Source organism: Ochlerotatus camptorhynchus, unplaced genomic scaffold, assembly GCF_037179485.1.
Source record: "Ochlerotatus camptorhynchus isolate MF236.1 unplaced genomic scaffold, CSIRO-AGI_Acam_v1.1 ptg000357l, whole genome shotgun sequence".
NCBI classification, from domain to species: Eukaryota; Metazoa; Arthropoda; class Insecta; order Diptera; family Culicidae; genus Ochlerotatus; species Ochlerotatus camptorhynchus.
The window spans coordinates 3,651,982-3,668,980 of NW_027040845.1; the positions used below are offsets into that span (position 1 = coordinate 3,651,982).

At 42.0% G+C, this 16,999-nt stretch overlaps 1 protein-coding gene across 1 annotated transcript; it reads left to right on the forward strand.

Annotated features, from left to right (window-relative positions):
* Window positions 1-99: 99 nt before the first annotated feature.
* Window positions 100-16,869, forward strand: Ide (Insulin degrading metalloproteinase). Its single transcript, XM_065231470.1, has 7 exons — window positions 100-205; window positions 328-1,876; window positions 1,934-2,284; window positions 2,347-2,578; window positions 2,638-2,844; window positions 2,908-3,410; window positions 16,610-16,869. The coding sequence occupies exons 1-7, from the start codon at window positions 141-143 to the stop codon at window positions 16,856-16,858; spliced, it is 3,156 nt and encodes a 1,051-aa protein (XP_065087542.1). The 5' UTR covers window positions 100-140; the 3' UTR covers window positions 16,859-16,869.
* Window positions 16,870-16,999: the final 130 nt, after the last annotated feature.

A 16,999-nucleotide genomic window follows, 5' to 3' on the forward strand; every position in this document is an offset into this window, starting at 1 on the left:
AGACGGTAGTGGAAAAATTACTGTTTGTGCTGCAGAACAATCACCGAATATTATTTTAAGGATTAATTTTATAGGAAATTAGTGGCCCCTTTCTTTTCTACGCGAATAAGTTAAGGTTTTATTTTCCGTATTTTCGATTAATGTATCAACAACTTTGCAGTCGCGTCTCATGGACCGTACGTGAGGGAAATTCGCTTATAGCAAGGTAAAGGAAGAATGGGGAAGTTTTGGTGATTACATCAAAATATAAACCCTAGTGTGCAAAATTTGTATCGATTTTTTAAATCAGTTTTGATGGTTTTGATGGTTTTTAATTTTATGTTGTAGGAACTCTTTCCTCTTTCGAGCGTCGGGTAGATTTGTGCACAACAGTAGTAGAGCAAATAAAACCGGAAGTGCAAACACCATCATGGAGACGGCCCTGGCGAACAATGCACCCCTTCCGAAGCTATCGTCCGGGACGGTGGCGATGGCAGCGGGAAAACTGACGCGATTCGATAATATAACCAAGTCACAGCAGGACAGCCGTAGCTACCGTGGACTGCAGCTAGAGAATGGGCTAAAGGTGCTGCTGATTTCCGATCCAACTACGGACAAATCTGCGGCTGCGCTGTCAGTCGAAGTCGGCCACCTGAGCGATCCGGACGAAATTCCCGGATTGGCTCATTTCTGCGAGCATATGCTGTTTTTGGGGACGAAAAAGTATGTGAACGAGAACGATTATATGTCGTTTTTGTCAGAGAACGGAGGCAGCTCAAATGCGGCGACCTACGCCGATACGACAAAGTATTATTTTGATGTCGTTCCGGAGAAGCTACCGGAAGCGCTGGACCGATTTTCGCAGTTTTTCATTGCACCTTTGTTCACGGAATCGGCCACCGAGAGGGAGATTAATGCGGTTCACTCGGAACATGAGAAGAACCTATCAATGGACGTCTGGCGGATACGGCAGGTCAATAAGTCTCTTTGTGACCCGAAACATCCATACTATAAGTTTGGAACCGGAAGTAAGAAAACGCTGCTGGAGGATCCGAAAATCAGTAATATAAACATTCGGGAGGAGCTGATGAATTTCCACTCCAAGTGGTACTCGGCTAACATCATGAGCTTGGCCGTGTTTGGAAAGGAGTCGCTGGATGATTTGGAAGCCATGGTCGTAGGGATGTTCTCAGGGATTGAGAATAAGAATGTGACGTCCCCTCAATGGAAGGATTTGCCCTTTAAGGAGGATCACCTGGCCACTAAGACGATGGTTGTTCCGGTAAAAGACTCACGATCGTTAACAATCACGTTCCAGACGGAGGACCTGGAGCGGCACTACAAAGCTGGACCGGAGCATTATGCAAGTCATTTGATAGGGCATGAGGGCGTAGGGAGCATTCTGTCGGAACTGAAGGCCAAGGGTTGGTGCAATAATCTTGTTGGAGGATATAGCACGATTGGCCGTGGGTTTGGATTCTTCGAGGTGATGGTCGATCTAACGCAGGATGGGTTTGAGCACGTTGACGACATTGTGAAGATTATTTTCCAATATATCAGTATGTTGAAGAAAGAAGGTCCTCAGAAGTGGATTTTCGACGAGTACTGTGATCTGTGCGAGATGCAGTTCCGGTTCAAGGATAAGGAAAATCCCCTTTCGCTGGTTTCCAATGTGGTGCACTCGATGCAAAGCTACCCGCTGGAGGAGGTCCTGGCGGCACCGTATTTGATTTCCGACTGGCGACCGGATTTGATTGAAGATCTGTGGAGCAAGTTTTACCCACAGAATGCGAGAATTACCGTCGTGGGGCAGAAGTGTGAGGATAAGGCCAACTGTGAGGAGGAGTGGTATGGTACAAAGTACTCCAGTGAGCAGATCGATGCAACCGTTTTGAAGGTGAGTGTCTGAATTCCTATCATTGATATTGTTCTGGATTTATTTATTTTTCTCCAGAACTGGGCCAAAGCGGACCTGAACGATAAACTGCATCTGCCGGAGCGTAATCCATTCATTCCGACCGATTTCGAGCTGCTTCCGGTGGATGCCGACATCCAGAGCATTCCGATGATTATTCACAATACGCCGATGATACGTGTGTGGTTCAAACAGGACGTCGAATTTCTCAAGCCCAAGACGCTGATGAATTTGGACTTTTGCAGTCCGATTGTGTACTCCGATCCGCTGAACTGTAACCTTACGCATTTGTTCGTACAGCTGTTCAAGGATCATCTGAACGAGTATCTGTATGCAGCCGATCTGGCCGGTCTCAGGTTGATGGTGGCCAATACAACCTATGGCGTCAGCGTAAGTTCTACCGCTTCAGTTCCTTCTAACAGGTATCTGTATTGTCACAAATAATTCTATAGGTTTCCATTGGTGGCTACAGCCATAAACAGCACATCCTGCTGGAAAAGGTGCTCGAAGATATGTACAGTTTCAAGATTGACGAGAAGAGATTTGACATCTTGAAGGAACAGTACGTCCGAAATTTGAAAAACTACCAAGCTGAGCAACCGTTCCAGCATGCCGTTTACTATTTGGCCCTCTTGCTCACCGAGCAAGCCTGGTCAAAACAGGAATTGATCGACGCTGCAGACTGTAAGTATGATACCGGTAGGCTCCCATGTAAAATCAACTGAAAATTTTGATTGTTGTAGTGGTGACCGTGGACCGATTACGATCGTTCATTGACGAGCTACTGTCTCGCATGCATGTGGAGTGTTTCATCTACGGCAACGTAAACAAAGAGAAAGCGTTGGAAATTTCCGGTAAAGTTGAAGAAAAACTGAAGAATACTGACGCCAGTGTTTTGCCATTGCTATCCAGGCAGCTAATGCTCAAGCGAGAATATAAGCTGAATAATGGTAAGGATACATTTAAGTCCGTATTATTATTTTGTTCCTCAAATTGACCATTAACCCACCCAGGTGAAAACTGCCTGTTCGAAACGACCAACGACTATCACAAAAGCTCGTGTGCCGAGTTGTACCTCCAATGCGGCATGCAGAATGATCAATCGAACGTGTACGTCGATTTGGTAACGCAAATCCTCAGCGAACCGTGCTACAACCAGCTGCGCACCAAAGAACAGCTGGGCTACATTGTGTTCTGCGGTTCGCGCAAATCGAACGGCGTGCAGGGCATTCGCGTCATCGTGCAATCCGTCAAGCATCCGGCGTTCGTTGAAGAGAGGATAGAGCACTTCTTGAACGGGATGGTTGACCATCTGGAGAACATGACCGACGAGGATTTCAAACGGCACAAGGAAGCCCTGGCCGCTATGAAGCTGGAAAAACCGAAACGGTTATCGACGCAGTTTACCAAGTTTTTGAACGAAATCGCCCTGCAGCAGTATCACTTCAACCGGGCGCAGGTGGAGGTTGCCTTTCTACAAACACTGACGAAGCAGCAGATTGTCGACTACTACAAGGTAAGTGTGGCTGTGAAGGTTATGCCTTGGGGTGTGTAGGTATAGATATGATATATAATGGTACGTTGATGTTTTATCGGAGCGAGTGACTTCAACGCTTTTCTCTAGACGAACTTGATTTTTCTTTCTTTTGAGCACGCATGACAGACAGTCTTTCATGTTCTTCTTCAAATCACAATTAGGTGTTTTTTTTTTAAATTTATTTGTTTTATTGAACCAAGCTACCTACACGCTACTTCAAAACCACCAAAATTTGGGTAGAATCCATCCAGATCGGTCAAAACTGCACCTGCCCAATGGGTAAACTATGTTGGGAGTGGCAAGTTGACAAATGAACAAAGTCGTTCGCATTCATGTCGATGTTGTCCATATGTCCACTTGTCACTCCCAACATAGTTTCCCATTTTTGGGTAGGTTCAGTTTTGACTGATCTGGGTGGATTCTACCCAAATTTGGGTTGTTTTGAAATGAGAGCACTGCTGATCTTAAGTTCCAGGCAGAACTTTGCTTGGCCCTGATCCTTAATCTGGAACACGAGCACAGGAACTTCTTCAATCGTTCAGTTTCGTGTTGTTTGTGAAGATCGAAAAGTCATCCACATAGATAGTGACGAACAACATTCTGGCCCCATCAATCGTATAATACAGTCAGGGGTATTTGATTGTTCTGTTGGTTCCAAACACGGCTGGATTGCTTCAAGCCATACAGCGCCTTCTGAAATCGACATACCCACGTTGGGAATTCCGTCCGGATCGGAAGCCTTTTTCAGCTTCAATCCTTTCGCTTTCTTTGGGTCGTGCTCCGGAAAACGTCCCTCCACGATGACCTTAAGCTTGTCTGGACACATTTCCACGGACATCGCTGGACCTCTGATCTTTGCTGATTTCCATACTGAATAGCCATTCCATCATGGATACAAAAATCGTTTGTTGGTAGGGGAAACTTTCTCCACCACGAAATAGACATTTTTTTTTAACTTTAAACGATCTTTATTTCGTGTGTTTGTGTGGTTTACACGTATGAATTATCAAGTAAAACAGATGCGTCTTTTCAACTTTAGTACATGTGCGACTTACCTTGTTACGAGCTGGTCCGAAAGTGAGTGGAGAGTTGCCCGTGTGTGTTTATGAAGTGTTGCCATAGAGACCTCCGTTTACCGGCATTGAACTATTGCGCTTACAACGGGGGGCTGCACACACGGCTTGTTGACTCGTTTAGCGTCAAGTTAAGACCTGCTAGCGCTAATATATGCCACACAGTACATTTGAAATTTTGATTATTATTTACAGTTCCTAGTGCTATCAGGCCTGTTTTAGAGTTTGACCACCTTGGAGGGATTGTTTTGTTTTGAATTGGAAAAAGGAGACTACTTATAACTACTATTTACAACTACAACTAACCTATAACTACTATATACACCTAACCTAATATATACAAATTACTTATTAAAGCATGTTCTGATGTATTGCATTTCTGCACAAACCTAGTCATTGTCATCAATTTTGAAATCTAATTTTGTCCCATATTAATTTTCGACAATTTTGAGATAACAACGCTATCTACTATCAATTGGCATCTACTTTCATATTATGTGACAAAATTATGGGCTTTGATCATGAAAAATGTGAAAACAACATCAGGTCAAGCAAAATAATCGCATATCAGTCCCATCCTGAAATTCAATCGCCCATAGTTCAAGTTAAAGGTCTGCTTATTGAATTGCCATATTTTTCGCTGATATAACATAACATGCAAGCTACATTGCAAAAGATTTTAACTTGAAAAAATTGTCAAATAATTTACTATTATTCATCAAATCTTTTCATGGAAATTGCACTTCGTAACTTCGCCTGTCATTTTCTCAATGCCTACTTTTTCCATATGGGACTGATCTAAGATTATAGGCAGTGCACATGATTCCCACACCGGAGCTGCGTAGAGGATCGCAGGTGCTATTATTTGTTTGTAGACAGCCAGTTTGTTCACCCTTTAGAGGCGGGATCTGCGGTAAATCAGCGGATACAGATTACAGACACCTAACCAAGGCGTAACACTAGACTACGGTTTTCTTCACATGCGAGCGGAATAGGAGCTTTTCGTCAAACAACATCCCGAGATAGGTTACTTCGGCGGACCACTCAACCCTTGTGCCATCCATGATTACAGTACAAGAGGGAGCCGGTTTTAGTTTGGGTGATTGTCGATGGAGGAACATGGTTGTTTGTGTTTTGGAGGCAATGATTTTCCACGTGTTGGCATAATCAGCAAAGGCGTCAAGGCATCGTTGAAGCTTGTTTGTTATTTCACGAGACATCCTTCCCTTGACGATTATGACGGTATCCTCTGCAAACAGGAAGAACACGCAACCGTTGCCCACGGGAGGAATGTCGAAAGTGTAGATGCTGTATAGCAAAGGGCCCAACAGACTTCCTTGCGGAACACCTGCTGGGATGTAAAATGTGTTTGAATTGCAATCATTCAACGATATCTTGAACGACCTTTGCTGGAGGTAGTTTCGGGTGATTTTTACAAGATGTGGTGGAAAGTTGAAGTTACAAAGCTTGTACACCAGTCCGTTGTGCCAGACATTGTCAAACGCTTTCTCAACGCTTAACAATGCCATGACTGTGGGCTTGGATACAGCCTTGTTACTTCGGATGTTATTCATCACCCGTACTAGCTGATGATTTGTGGAGTGCCCCTTCCTGAACTCGAACTGTTCCGGTAGGAGAATGTTGCGTTCCTCGACAAAATTGAGCAAACGATTGAGAATAAGTTTCTCGAACAATTTGCTCAGCGCTGAAAGGAGGCTGATTGGTCTGTAGCTTGAAGCTAGCGTTGGGTCCTTCCCGGGTTTGCGAATAGGTATGATTTTCGCTGTCTTCCAGATACATGGAACGTAGTGCAGTTCCAAGCATTTGTTAAAGGCAGCGGCCAGTAGAGAGTGAACCTTCATGCTGAGATTTTTCAACACTAGGTTGAATATTCCGTCGAACCCGGGGGTCTTCATGTTGTTGGTGCATTTCAGCGCTGAGTAAATCTGTTCCACTGTGATTGTATCCTCCAGGGGGATTACAACAAGGGGAGGAATCAAGGTTGAGTACGCATTGCTCAACCTGAACTTCGAGCGGACTTTGGATGTTGGAGCCAAGCAAGTGCGATTTGGCAATATGCTCACCAATCGTCATCACATTCATCTTTGAGTGGTGGAATGGGTTTGGGGTGCGTCTTTAGGACCTTGGACCTTTCCAGAATGGTCTGGAGCGGTCATCCAGATTCTGGACAAGCCGCCTGAAATTTTCGTTCCGGAGTGAGACCATTCTGGAAGCAATCTCCTTGTTCAGATCGGCCATTTCAAGTTTCCTCGATCTCCGGGTTCTCTGGAACTGGCGTCTACGAACATTTCTCAGTCGAGTCAAGAGTTGGGTGTGGGAATCAATGGCAATAAACTTACCCCTTACAGGAACTCGTCGGACGCACGCCTCGTCAGCCACGGTTATGGCTTGGTGGAGTCCCTCCAACCCTCGGTCGATGTCCTCCACGGAGTCAAGCAGCAGATTTTCATCGATGTTTCTGTCAACCACATGCCAAAACTGCACCCAGTTGACATGATGGTAGTCTTTGCGCAGGCTTTGAGCAAGTTTCACGTTGGTGCCGACTTCAGGTTGGTGGTCGGAGCTGAGATCGTTGATCGCCATCGGTTTGGATAGTCAAAAGTTCGTTAGAAAAATGTCTAACGCGGAAGGGTTTCTCGCCGGAGAGATGAATGTCGGTTCATCCGGGAATTTCACTGTATACATCCCATGCTGCGAGTGGTCGAAGAGCAGACGTCCGCTCTGATTCCGCTGATAGTTCCGCCATGCTTCGTGGCGGGCATTTAGATCGCCCCTAATGACGAATCGTGAGCTCGTGCGAGTGATGGTGGTCAGGTCATTTTTAAATTGGATGCCTAATCCTTTACTGGCAGCACACTGACGAGGGCAGTGTACGGCGATGAACCGGACGTTTCCGGTTGGTGATTCCACCTCCACACTAAGGACCTCGATGATAGAAGTGCGGATATGCGGCAGCGTGCAGAACTTGATTCCTTTCTTGATGATGATCGCAACACCACCCCTGGAGTCGATACGATCAAGCCGGATATTGTGGTGATCAGGCAACCAAAAGCTGTCACCGGATTTAAGATGGGTCTCAGTTAGGAGGCCCACGTCGATACTATGCTTGCGGAGGAAGTCAGCAAGCTCGAACTTTTTGGCTCGTACAGAGCAAGCGTTCCACGTCACTATAGTTAACGGTTTAGACGCCATACTGAATGATAAACTTACCGAGCACTTGGATCTGTTCGGGCTTGCTGCGGCACTGACGAAGAGCGCTGGTCATGTCGACGAAAATCTTCATGAGCTCATCCGCAGAGAAGAGATCGGGATTAACGTTTTGTGCTGATGGTTGTCTCCAGAATCCAGGGGGGATGGGGAGCTTTGTCCAGCAGAAGCACCAGACGTTTCTTGACGGGGGCCGGATTGCACCCGTGGATTTGCTTGACCGTGTTGCGTAGCACGAAAAGGCGGGAAGTCCTCCACCCTGATGCCGGAATGTTTTCCTTCTTCCTTCTTGGTTGACTTGTTGACGCTTGCTTTCGGATCCGTTTGAAATCCTCGCGTTTGGGACACTGTTTGTCGGACCCTTGATGAGCTCCACCACAGTTGGCGCATTTGCACGTTTCCGACTCGTCGACAACGCACTCGGAGGAGACATGATTTTGGGCGCATTTGCCACAGCGCGGATTGATTCGGATGCCATGCCCGAAATTCAGGCAACGCTGACACTGGGTGACGTCGTGACGACCGCCACGGTATGGCTCCCATTGAACAACGATGAAGTTGATGGAGCAGATGGCCTTCAACGCATTGAGCGTCACCGTTCCCTTCTGGAAATGTACCAGGAAAAGGCAATACGGGTACGTTTTCACGTTTTCATCTCTCCTCGTCATCCGGAAGACTGCGATTGGGGCTAGCTTGTAACGGTCCTTAAGTTCTTCTTCGATCGACTTGGGGTCGAAGTTCGGTAAGCCCCTGATGACTACCTTAAAGGGTTTCTCACCGGGGATGTCATGTGTTAAGTATTCCGCCCTGGAATCCTTCAGGTACTTCACGGTTGCTTCATACTCCGCTTTGGTACGCAGCATCACCTTGGTGCCGATCCTGCTCAGCTTGAATTCAGCTGCAACACCCAGCGATGTGAGATCGCCAATGAGCGTGTTGAGGGGCACTTTCATCACCAACAGCGGAGAAAGCTTGACTTTTGCCGCACTCGGGACGTTGAATTCACCGATGTCGTTGACGTTCGTCATGGTGTCACGGCCACTCGCACCATCGGACTGGCCCTGATTCTTCTTCCTTTTCTTCGTCCGCTTCACTTCCGCTGGTGTTGCATTCCCAACATCGGTGGTAAGAATAGCGCACCTATTTGTGATAGGTTCACACGAGCTACCTTCACCATTGTTCTCCACTGCCTTCTGCTGCCTTCCCATCACACGATGCGACCGGCACTACGACACGAACAAACGCGCAACTCGAACAACTCGACTGAGCGTGCGAGCCAAAACCGGACTAAACTGCTTGACTACTACACTACTCGAGTCTCAGTTGGAACCATACATGTTCATCAACTGGACTGAATGAGTGAAGTGCAAACGATCGACTGTCTTGAGATGATCTTCGACTCGGTTTCCTCGCTTTATCACCTCTGATAGCGATGACTATGTTTCCATCTCGTTTGTCAGCTCAGGTCAGCATTAGATAGAAGCGTTCGATAGAATTATCTACATAATCGTTTTGGATGATTTGCATTATGGAGCTGAACCAATACCATATGCATTTCAATTTGGGACGACAATTACGTATTTCAGCTGAGGCGAGAGCTGAGGTCCGTTCGCTTCTCGTATCAATATTCATCCTGTATTCGAGAGGAGCATCATCTGTTTACAAAACAACCGTCATTCGGTAGCATCTATCATTTGAAGAAGCAATTTGGATGATTCGAAATGAATGGTCTGAGGTTTCATTCAAACAGAAGATGATGTTTTGGTATAGTGTACGATTGCAACAACACGGTTAACTGCATGCATTCCGTCTGGAACAGCGCTGCCTTTTTTACAGATTTATCTGTATTATACAGATTTTTTAATCTTAATACAGACCCGATACAGAATACAGATTTATCACAGATTTTTAAATTACAATACAGATGTATACAGATTTTTATAAAATTCTTGAGAAAAAAAAATTCAAAATTTATAAAAACAAAATAACTTTTTTGATTGTATGGGGATTTACAGTATTAATTGAATATTTCCAATATAAACATGTATGTTAAATACAAGAAAAGTGCCCGAGCACATTAAAATGGTACAAATACAAGTACTCGTAAACATTTTACTTGCATTGAAAATGTATTTCGTAAGAAATTGCGGATTTTCTGATATTCTCCATACTGCAAAAATGATTTTACCAGCACTGGCGGGGCGACATCTCTCGACTTTTCGGTGTAACTACCACACAAATGATGTAATTAATTGTATTCATCTATAAATATCAAATAGTAATGAACTCGTGCACTTTTTTGCATTTAAAACTGCTTATCAGGAAGATAATGAATAGAAACTAAAATCTCCATACATTTTCAAACGGCTTCATATCACTCTTATAAATATGTATGGACGATATCACAAATGGCGCAATTATATCCCGTATGGTTAGTACGATAGCCCAAATAGGTGGTTAAGCACTTTTTATGGTTATTTTGTATGCACTGTATTTGTAAAACAACAAAACATGATTAATTAAGAAAAAAATCGTCAATACAGAAAATACAGATTTTTTAATAGAGTGGATACAGATTTTTTATAAAACCACCTGGCAGCTCTGGTCTGGAAAATCATTTAAGTGTTTGTCGATGGTATATTTCATTACCATCTGCGAAGGAGCAGGATTCCGTCTTGAAGAAATGAGGATTGTGATAAGATCATTTTTCAAAGTTCTAAGTTCATCATCTCACTTACCTCAGGAGATTTAATCAATTTCGAAAATGAAATATCACGATGCATTGAAGATTTCTCGGGTTTCAACTGACCAATTTAGAGTAAAGGTAAAACCATTTCTAATGTAAACAAATCAAATATTATTGTTAAAATGATACCCCATTAAAAACAGAAGTTACAGAAACCAACTAAAATCTGATGATTCACAATTTTCTTGAAATGGTTCTTGATGTTTTCAACCTGCCATCTTCTTGCACTCTTTTTGTAATGAGTTAAAGACAGACAAAGTTAAGCCTATAGGGCGATTACTCTGCGCTTATTCACTTCTAGTATAAAAACTATTGCACCTCTAGAATATTTTTTTTATGCAAAGCATCATTTATATGTCGCTTAGTTGAAAAATGATTAAGTTTTAATCTATGCGTGTGTAATTTTTTTTTTAGTGTAGGGTTTCGAGTTTTTGCCATCTGGTGGTGTTACTACACTGAGCACAACATTTTGTGTACTTTCAACTATTCTTGCGCCAATACAGAATTCTAAAAAGTACTTTAAATTAAAGGTAACAACCGTGCCAAACAGCGACGCGGGTGTGTAGTGGTAAGCGTTGATTGCCTCTCACCCCAGCAGGCCTGGGGTGAATCCCAGTCGGCGCCGCCGGGATGTTCTGAGGCATAATATCTCTGATAACGCCTTCCTTCGGAAGGGAAGTAAAGCCGATGGTCCCAGGTTCATGAGTTTGATGGGTCGATATGTAGGGTCCAGGTGTGGGAGCTGCCTCCCTGGCGTCGGTAGCATTGGTGCTCAGCACGGAAAACAAGATCGACGGAAAACAAATCAAAGAAAAATCGCGCCATACGAAATTTACCATGGTCCTATAGAACGCTATAGAATATTTTTGGATTCGGACAACTGTTTCCAGAGATATGGTGTAGTAGAGTGGTTAAAAATATCTATTTTGCTCCACGACGCTCAATCGTTTTCAAATCTGGTCTTGATAATTCTCCCAAAATTTGAGCTCATTTGAATGCTAACTAATACTGCACTGATCCTTTGCAGTTTGTGTGTCAATTATATACTATGCGAAAAGTGAACTTTTTGTTCTAGCCCGCCGCTGCAATGATCTACGGAGAAGTGCAGTAAGAGTTTACATCCAAATGCCAAAACCTGATTTGGAATCGAGTGAGCTTGGTGGAGTAAAATCGATATTTTGAACCACCCTAATGGTGTATACCTTGGGGGATTTTTTCAGATGAAAAAAGTTCAATCTTTGACCACTGTGCGGCACCTCTAAATCATGTTGGAGCGGATTTTTTTTAGACCTGTGCGCCGCCGCGCCACGCCGCCGCCGCCGACGATTTTCATACGCCGCCGCCGCCGATGAAATTGAGCCGGCGCGCCGCCGCAGAAAAATCGTTCACGCCGCCGAATAAATTTATGTCACGCCGATGAAAAATCCGCAACACCTTTTCGATAAAATGCATCTTGAACGCGTTGAAATTAGAACTTATGTGCACACTCGTTCATGGCTACTCAAAATGGAGTGAAAAACCACTGAATTTAATTGAAACCGGATCTACTCTAAATTTAGTAACATAGTCAGAACTAAATTTTAAGTAAAACGGCGAAAATGGGCAAATATTTCGTTTCTTTTCTTTCTTTTTTCTTTAGGATTAATAAACCAAAAACTGAAAAGCATTTTATTTTAAATAAAACAGATTGTAAAACAATTACAATTCACACAATTACCACGGCGGTTGCAATTTGCACCATTTTTGAATGATTTCTTTCGAAATTTGAAAGGCAAACTTCGAATTTTTCAGGACTGAAAAATTTCATTAAAGCTAAAATAATACTAATAGGAATTATGAAGCTATGATATATTGTAATAATAATTTTTATATGTAAGATACAAGAAGAGGAGGTAAAATTTGTGTATGACACATAAAACCTGCCAATTTCACTTCCAGAGTGTCGCAATTAGCTATTAGTTATAACGAAGGGTACTCACTCATTGAAATATCTCATTACAGTTAAAACAGCTACTTATGACCCTCTGAATGCAAAATTGACAGTTTTTATGTGTCCTACACAAACTTTACCTCCTCTTCTTGCATCTTACATAAAAAATATATCTCAAAGTTTCATAATTTTGAAAAGTAGCGGTTTAGCTGTATTAAAATTTTTCAGGTCACTATTCCATTTGTTTTTTTTTGAGTCAACAAATGGGCTGAAAACTCTACATTGAATCCGCCTTAATTTATTTATTTATTTATTTTTGCGTCAATGTTACTCAGATTCAAAAATCCCAACTACTCATGCTTTGGCGTTTAAAAAGAAGTTATGAAAATGAATACGTCTGACGCATGTTTGAGTAACCTCTAACAAGCCTTAGGCAGCGATTTAGCGTCATTTAGTTTTTTGACGTTTGTTTGCACTTTCTCTATCTAGCACACAGGGATGCATACACGAAGATGAATACACACAGGGATGTATATACGGATCCAAGGGGTAAGTCACTCAGCACATTGTGCCACAATTATATTCGGCACAGCTTGAGCACATCCATCGGTACACCTTTGGTACAATCTCGTAGGCATTTGATTGTTGTAAATAAAATGAAAGAACTGCTGGTCACTAAAATTGTTCAAAACATTACGTGCTGTTTGGTTATATATTCATGAACATCTTCTAATGAGATATACCTGAGGAACTCAAACCGACAGTTCACTTCTTGGTTCACTTATAGATTTAAATCCGAAATGCCGCTGTACCGATTTATCCTTGCAATTTCAAACCAAAACATTCCAGGTGTCAGAAATACCGCGTTGCTGCGATGGGTATTTAACAATAAATCGCAGCTTGCTCTATGACTGGCACAATCGGCACACCTGCGGCACACTAAAAAAAAAAAAGATGACCCAAGATTGGTGTGAGGAGTGACCTACCCCTTGGATAAAGCATTATTTGTCCTCCAGTTCACTGGTTTCGTCTCGATAAGTTTCCTTCTGCCTCACCTATAGATCCTGCACATCGGTCTCGTCTCAGTTACGCATTTGATTTTTGACGTTTTGGTTCCCATTCACGACAACTTCCACGATGTCGAATTTTAATTTAAATAAAATTCCTTTGAATTTTCTGTCGATTGATACTTCGAGAGGAAAAAACCTTTCAAGTGATTCGCGGAAATACTTTGGAAAAATTATGTGTACTAAAAGTGACGAAAAAATACATATCGTGAAGGAGAAAGTGTTCTGCTCGTTATGCATGTCAGAGGCTAAGAAGAGGCCAGGTGATACCAAGGTCCGGAATTGTAAGTCGAAATAAAAAAAAATCAGACAAATGTTAACCGATATCGAAGAATCTGGAGATTGGCTTGATATGGATGAGTTATCGTTATCTATTATAGAGGAGCAGCTAGATGGCCAACTTGCGAATTTGTGTGAAACGAATATCAATGTTCAATTTGACGGTGGAGCTAAATAAGCCCCAACACTTAAAACAATCAGCGTAACACGTTTGCATTACTTACTTAAGATGATGAAAAGTCTCGAACTATAGAGAGCTGGCGTGAATGCTTTATTGAACCGTCTTAACAAGCACGATCTCATATTGACAGCACATGAGTGGGCGCTAGTTGAAGACTTGCGAAACTTTCTTGAGTCGTTTGAGGTGAGTTTTTTTTTTTTAAAGTCGTGGTTTTGAAACTTTAATTCTAGATAGAGCTGGAATTAGGGCGTAAAAGCTTTTGTAAACCAGGACTTCTTTCGATAATTTATAGAAAGTTAAGGCTAGTCAACACAAATAAACATTACCATTGGATAGGGGAAGACTTCCCCTACCCGACGGTTATGTTGGTTTGCGTGAGCGTGCTTTTAATTTTTTTTATTTTTTAACATTTGAAAAATGCATATTTTTAGTATAAAAACGTCAATAACTCTTGATCGGCGAAAGATATTGACGAGCTTTCTGCAGCAAAAATTTGCGCCTTCTAAAAATCTAAAAGTCATTTGAAGATACCTTTGCTGAGAAATTTGAAATAAGAAAACTAGAGCAAAATAACTGTTTTTTAGCACCACCCTAACTCAATTCAAGAAAATAGCTCTAAATCAGCCAATTTAAGAGATACAAAAAAGTTGTTTCCAGCAAAGTTGCTTGAAATTACCTTAGCTATAACTTTGCCGAAGAATGTATACCTTAATTTATTCAAACAAAAAAGTTAGATTTTTTATTTTAATGACAATAAGATCCACCCTAGAATTCATTATCATTGAAATGAGGGCCTAACTATAAGGAACAACTTTGTAGAAAAGACTTTTAGTCTAAAGTTTCAATTTTAGTCTCAAAACATATCATTCCACCTAAATCTGCATTCTGGACCACTGTGCATTGTTTACAAAGGCTGTTACGCCCTAATTCCAGCTCTATCTAGAATTGTAAACTATTGTTGCTATATCTCGAGCAACTAAGCCTACTAATAAGTTCCATCTGACCGATTGGTGACCATATAGGGTTTGAAAATCAATATTCAACCAGTGCATTGAAGATCAGATGTTTGTTTACTGAAACACTAGAAAATAATGTTTGATTTTCACCTAGCGAACGGAATTCACTAATATAAATGCATTTAAAAAGCATCAGTGTTCTTCCAGTTAATCTTGACATTTTGAAATTGTATCATTTTGGCAGAAAATATACTTTAACTGAAAAATTGTCTCAGTCAGTCTCAGTCTCATTTATCGCTATCAATATGCTCAATAAATGAAAAAAAATCCTAGGGCTCATTGAATTGGTACATAATGCAACAGATTGCTTTTCAATACTATCCACCTCTACATAACGTACTTTTCTTATACTTGATAAAAGGGTTGTAACACTTTGCTATACGACTCCACCCCCGGCAATTTTAATAAGCACTTGACATACTTTGAGAATGTCTCAAAATTGAGAACGATTTAAAATTGAGTAAGAGTTACTCATATTTGAGTACCGGTTACTCAAATTCGCGAAAACGTACACACCAAAAAATTTTGAATTTTACTGGCGATGTAAACATCCATGCATGCAAACATTCATACATGTAAACTTCCTTTTCATGTAAACTAGCAACTTGCAAGAAATGTTGCAAACAAAAGTGGACAGTTGCATACAATATATGGGATATTGCATGACATGTCTCATAAATTTACACGATCTATAATCTAAACTTGTATGATATATGACGCTCCATTTATGTGCATCTTAGTAACGGAAATTTACACTACTTTTTTTAGCTGTGTAGGTCACTCATAGAATGAGTCAATTTTCCGACGCTTTTCCGAGGAAAACATCTCGGATATGAGGAAAACTGAATATGGTTTTAGTCTGTTCACTAGTGCACTTCTAACCTGTGTAAAATTTTCTTAAATTTTCCCCATATTCAAGAAGTTTCCGCGGGAAAGTGTCGCAAAATTTATTCACACTATGAATGACCTACGTTTTAGAGATTTTGAGTAATCTGAACTCGAATGTGGGTAGCATTTTTTGTACATGTGTGATTGGCTTGAAAAGTTTTTTTTTTTCTAAATCATTAAAAATAAACTCACGCCGACCCACGCTGCCACGCCGCCGCCGCCGAAAGCAAACGGAGTGACGCCGCCACGCCGTCGCCGCCGGCAGAAAATAACATATTACGCCGCCGCCGAAATTTTTTTGGAAGGGCGCACAGGTCTAATTTTTTTACGAGCCAACATTTTGTGTATAATCTATTTGGTCACTTTTTTACCATACATTCATTGGCACCCTAATGAATGTGTGGTGAAAAATGGAAAGAATCCAACTCTTCCCGTTTTTCCCGGTAGTTTAAGCTTCAGTAGTCTAATGAACGTGGTTGTAATGATACATTTTATACAATACAATAACACTCTTCTGGACGACAACGGTATCGACAAAATGAAAGTTTTGAATGTGTTATCAGATGTTTTGAATTAATCAAAACAAGCTAGGTTTGCAAATCTTAAACAAATGGCGTATGGACGTTATTCCTCCAATATGAATTGAATTAAATCTTCGATTAAAATCAGTTGAGGAATTACCATGAGGGAAAGTACCGACATGCCTAGTTAATTGTCACGTGAGCTTCTATCTCTATATATATCTCTCTCTCTCACTCTTCACTCCACAGGAATTCATTGTAATGGGTGCTTCCCTGCGGCGGTCGCTCTCGATTCACGTGGTGTCCACCGCCGACGGTGGAGCCGGCCACAAAGATGCCCCGGCCGAAGTGACCGAACGATCGACGAACGACACCACCACCCAGAAGGACTTCGTCACAGTGTCCGATCTGGCCGGTTTCAAATCCACTCGGGCACTGTATCCGATGGTGCAGCCATACATCGACATCAAACCAAAGGGCAGTAAGTGTAAGCTTTAAAAAGTGAATTTTTCTCTCTCCAATCTTTTTGTCTATATCAGCGTAATGTGTGGTGCTGAATTAAGTCAACCAAAATGTTGTACCCCATGGGAGGTGGCTTTTTTGTTGCGTGTGTAGATAGTTTGTTCAGTTGTACATTTT

Excerpts from the sequence above, each read along its gene's own strand:
- Ide (XM_065231470.1), top strand. The coding sequence starts at position 141 with ATGTATCAACAACTTTGCAGTCGCGTCTCATGGACCGTACGTGAGGGA. Across the intron at positions 1,877-1,933 it reads TCGATGCAACCGTTTTGAAG|AACTGGGCCAAAGCGGACCT; the intron begins GTGAGTGTCTGA and ends ATTTTTCTCCAG. Across the intron at positions 3,411-16,609 it reads AGATTGTCGACTACTACAAG|GAATTCATTGTAATGGGTGC; the intron begins GTAAGTGTGGCT and ends TTCACTCCACAG.